The 2,500-nt window shown below is 48.2% G+C and overlaps 1 protein-coding gene across 1 annotated transcript in view; it reads right to left on the bottom strand.

Moving 5' to 3' along the window:
- LOC138861575 (mucin-2-like) overlaps positions 1 to 2,500 on the bottom strand; it is a 7,744-nt gene that overhangs the window by 483 nt on the left and 4,761 nt on the right. Inside the window, exon 5 of the mRNA XM_070121356.1 lies at positions 49 to 2,500. This exon is cut by the window's right edge and continues 482 nt beyond it. Coding sequence (XP_069977457.1) covers positions 49 to 2,500 — 2,452 coding nt within the window. The remainder of the gene's footprint in view (positions 1 to 48) is intronic.

Raw genomic sequence — 2,500 nt, 5'->3', positions numbered from 1 at the left:
TGTGTGTGGATGTGGAAATATACCATATACTCTTTAAAATGAACTTACTTATTTGATAGCCAGGCGTTGTAGAGAGTGGGACAGTATCTGAAATGGTGTGGGTAGAGTTAGCGGCCAATATAGTCTGGTCTGTGGTCTTGTCCGGAACAATGTTGGCAACACTGTCCGCTGTGGGTTGGCTGGCAACACTGTCCGCTGTGGGTTGGCTGGCAACATTGTCCGTTGTGGGTTGGTTGGCAACACTGTCCGCTGTGGTTTGGTTTGCAACACTGTCCGCTGTGGTTTGGCTGGCAACACTGTCCGTTGAGGGTTGGTTGGCAACATTGTCCGTTGTGGGTTGGTTGGCAACATTGTCCGTTGTGGTTTGGTTGGCTATACTGTCCGTTGTGGTTTGGTTGGCAACACTGTCAGTAGTGGTTTGATTGGCAACACTGTCCGTTGTGGTTTGGTTGGCAACACTGTCCGTTGTGGTTTGGTTGGCAACACTGTCCGTTGTGGTTTGGTTGGCAACACTGTCCGTTGTGGTTTGGTTGGCAACACTGTCCGTTGTGGTTTGGTTGGCAACACTGTCCGTTGTGGTTTGGTTGGCAACACTGTCAGTAGTGGTTTGGTTGGCAACACTGTCCGTTGTAATTTGGTTGGTAATGCTATCCGTTGTAGTTTGGTCGGTAATACTGTCTGTTGTGATTTGGTAGGTCAGACTAGTTGTTGCCTGGCTGGCAATACTATCAGTAGAAGTTTGGTTAGTAATGCTGTCTATTGTGGTCTGACTTCTAGAGCTTTCCGTTGTGGCCTCGTTTGTAACACTGGCAGCTGAGGTCTGACTGGCAACACTTGCAGTTGAGGTCTGATTGGTAACACTGTCTCCTGTGGTCTGACTCGAAGGACTGGCTATTGTGGTCTGGTAGTCATTACTAGTTGCATCAGCTAGAGTAGAAGTGCTACCTATTACGGTCTGACTGGTGGTACTAGTAGGAGTAGTCTGGCTGGTGGTACTAGTAGGAGTAGTCTGACTGGTGGTACTAGTAGGAGTAGTCTGGCTGGTGGTACTAGTAAGAGTAGTCTGACTGGTGGTACTAGTAGGAGTAGTCTGGCTGGTGGTACTAGTAGGAGTAGTCTGACTGGTGGTACTAGTAGGAGTAGTCTGGCTGGTGGTACTAGTAGGAGTAGTCTGACTGGTGGTACTAGTAGGAGTAGTCTGACTGGTGGTACTAGTAGTAGTCTGACTGGTGGTACTAGTAGTAGTCTGACTGGTGGTACTAGTAGTAGTCTGACTGGTGGTACTAGGAGTAGTCTGACTGGTGGTACTAGTAGGAGTAGTCTGACTGGTGGTACTAGTAGAAGCAGTCTGACTGGTGGTACTAGTAGGAGTAGTCTGGCTGGTGGTACTAGTAGGAGTAGTCTGACTGGTGGTACTAGTAGGAGTAGTCTGACTGGTGGTACTAGTAGTAGTCTGACTGGTGGTACTAGTAGTAGTCTGACTGGTGGTACTAGTAGGAGTAGTCTGACTGGTGGTACTAGTAGGAGTAGTCTGACTGGTGGTACTAGTAGGAGTAGTCTGACTGGTGGTACTAGTAGTAGTCTGACTGGTGGTACTAGCCCTTATAGTCATCGTTGAGACCGTTGTAGGTTGGTTTGTGGTACTGACTACTGTCGTCTGTATATTGCCAGTTGTGGATGTTGTGTGGTCGGTCTGGTTTAGGTCACTAGTCGTTGTCCGCGTGGAACTGCTGCCCGGTGAGTAAGTGGTTCTTAGAGCGTCTGAAGTCATGGTGGTTGTAGAAGTGGAATTGTTACCTGAGACTGTTGTTGTGGGATGTAGTGTTTGGATCCAAGGGCTAGTCGATGTTTGTGCCATAGAGGTTGTAGTGCTTGAAGTTGTTGCGGTTGTTGGGGTTGTAGGAGATAGGGTGGGTGTTGTAGATTCCGTAGTGGTTTGTACACTTGTACTCGATGTTGGTGGCATAGAGGTGGATGAGGAAGCCTTGTTCATATCGGATGTTGTGGTTGTAGATGTTGATGGAATGTTGGATGTTGAGGTTGCAGCTTCTGACGGAATGTTGGATGTTGTGGATGCAATTGCCGCCAAAATGGTTGTCGACTCTTGGGAAGTGGCTGTCAGAGTGGATGTTGCAGTTGTAGTTGGAGGAATGGATGTTGTGGATGTAGTGGACGTGCTGGATTTAGTGCCCTCCACTTGGAATGTTGATGTTATTGGCGTGGTAGTTGATGTGGTTGAGGTTTTAGTGGACGACTCAGGGGATGTGGATGTTGGTTTTGTGGTGGTCACTGTTGGGGAATTGGTTGTTCCTGCTGTGGTAGATGTTGGCGATGCGGTAGATGTGCTAGTGGGTGGTTTTGGAGTGGTGGAGGTTGTTGTAGATGTATGTGCTGTCGGTATGCTCGAAGTTGTTGTAAGGATGATGTTTGTAGTAGAGGCGTCAGACGTCGTTGGAAGGATAGATGTTGTAGCAATGGATGTGGTAGTGGATGTAGGTGA

This window comes from Penaeus vannamei, chromosome 4 (genome assembly GCF_042767895.1).
Source record: "Penaeus vannamei isolate JL-2024 chromosome 4, ASM4276789v1, whole genome shotgun sequence".
NCBI classification, from domain to species: domain Eukaryota; kingdom Metazoa; phylum Arthropoda; class Malacostraca; order Decapoda; family Penaeidae; genus Penaeus; species Penaeus vannamei.
This window is presented reverse-complemented; position numbering and strand designations above follow the sequence as displayed.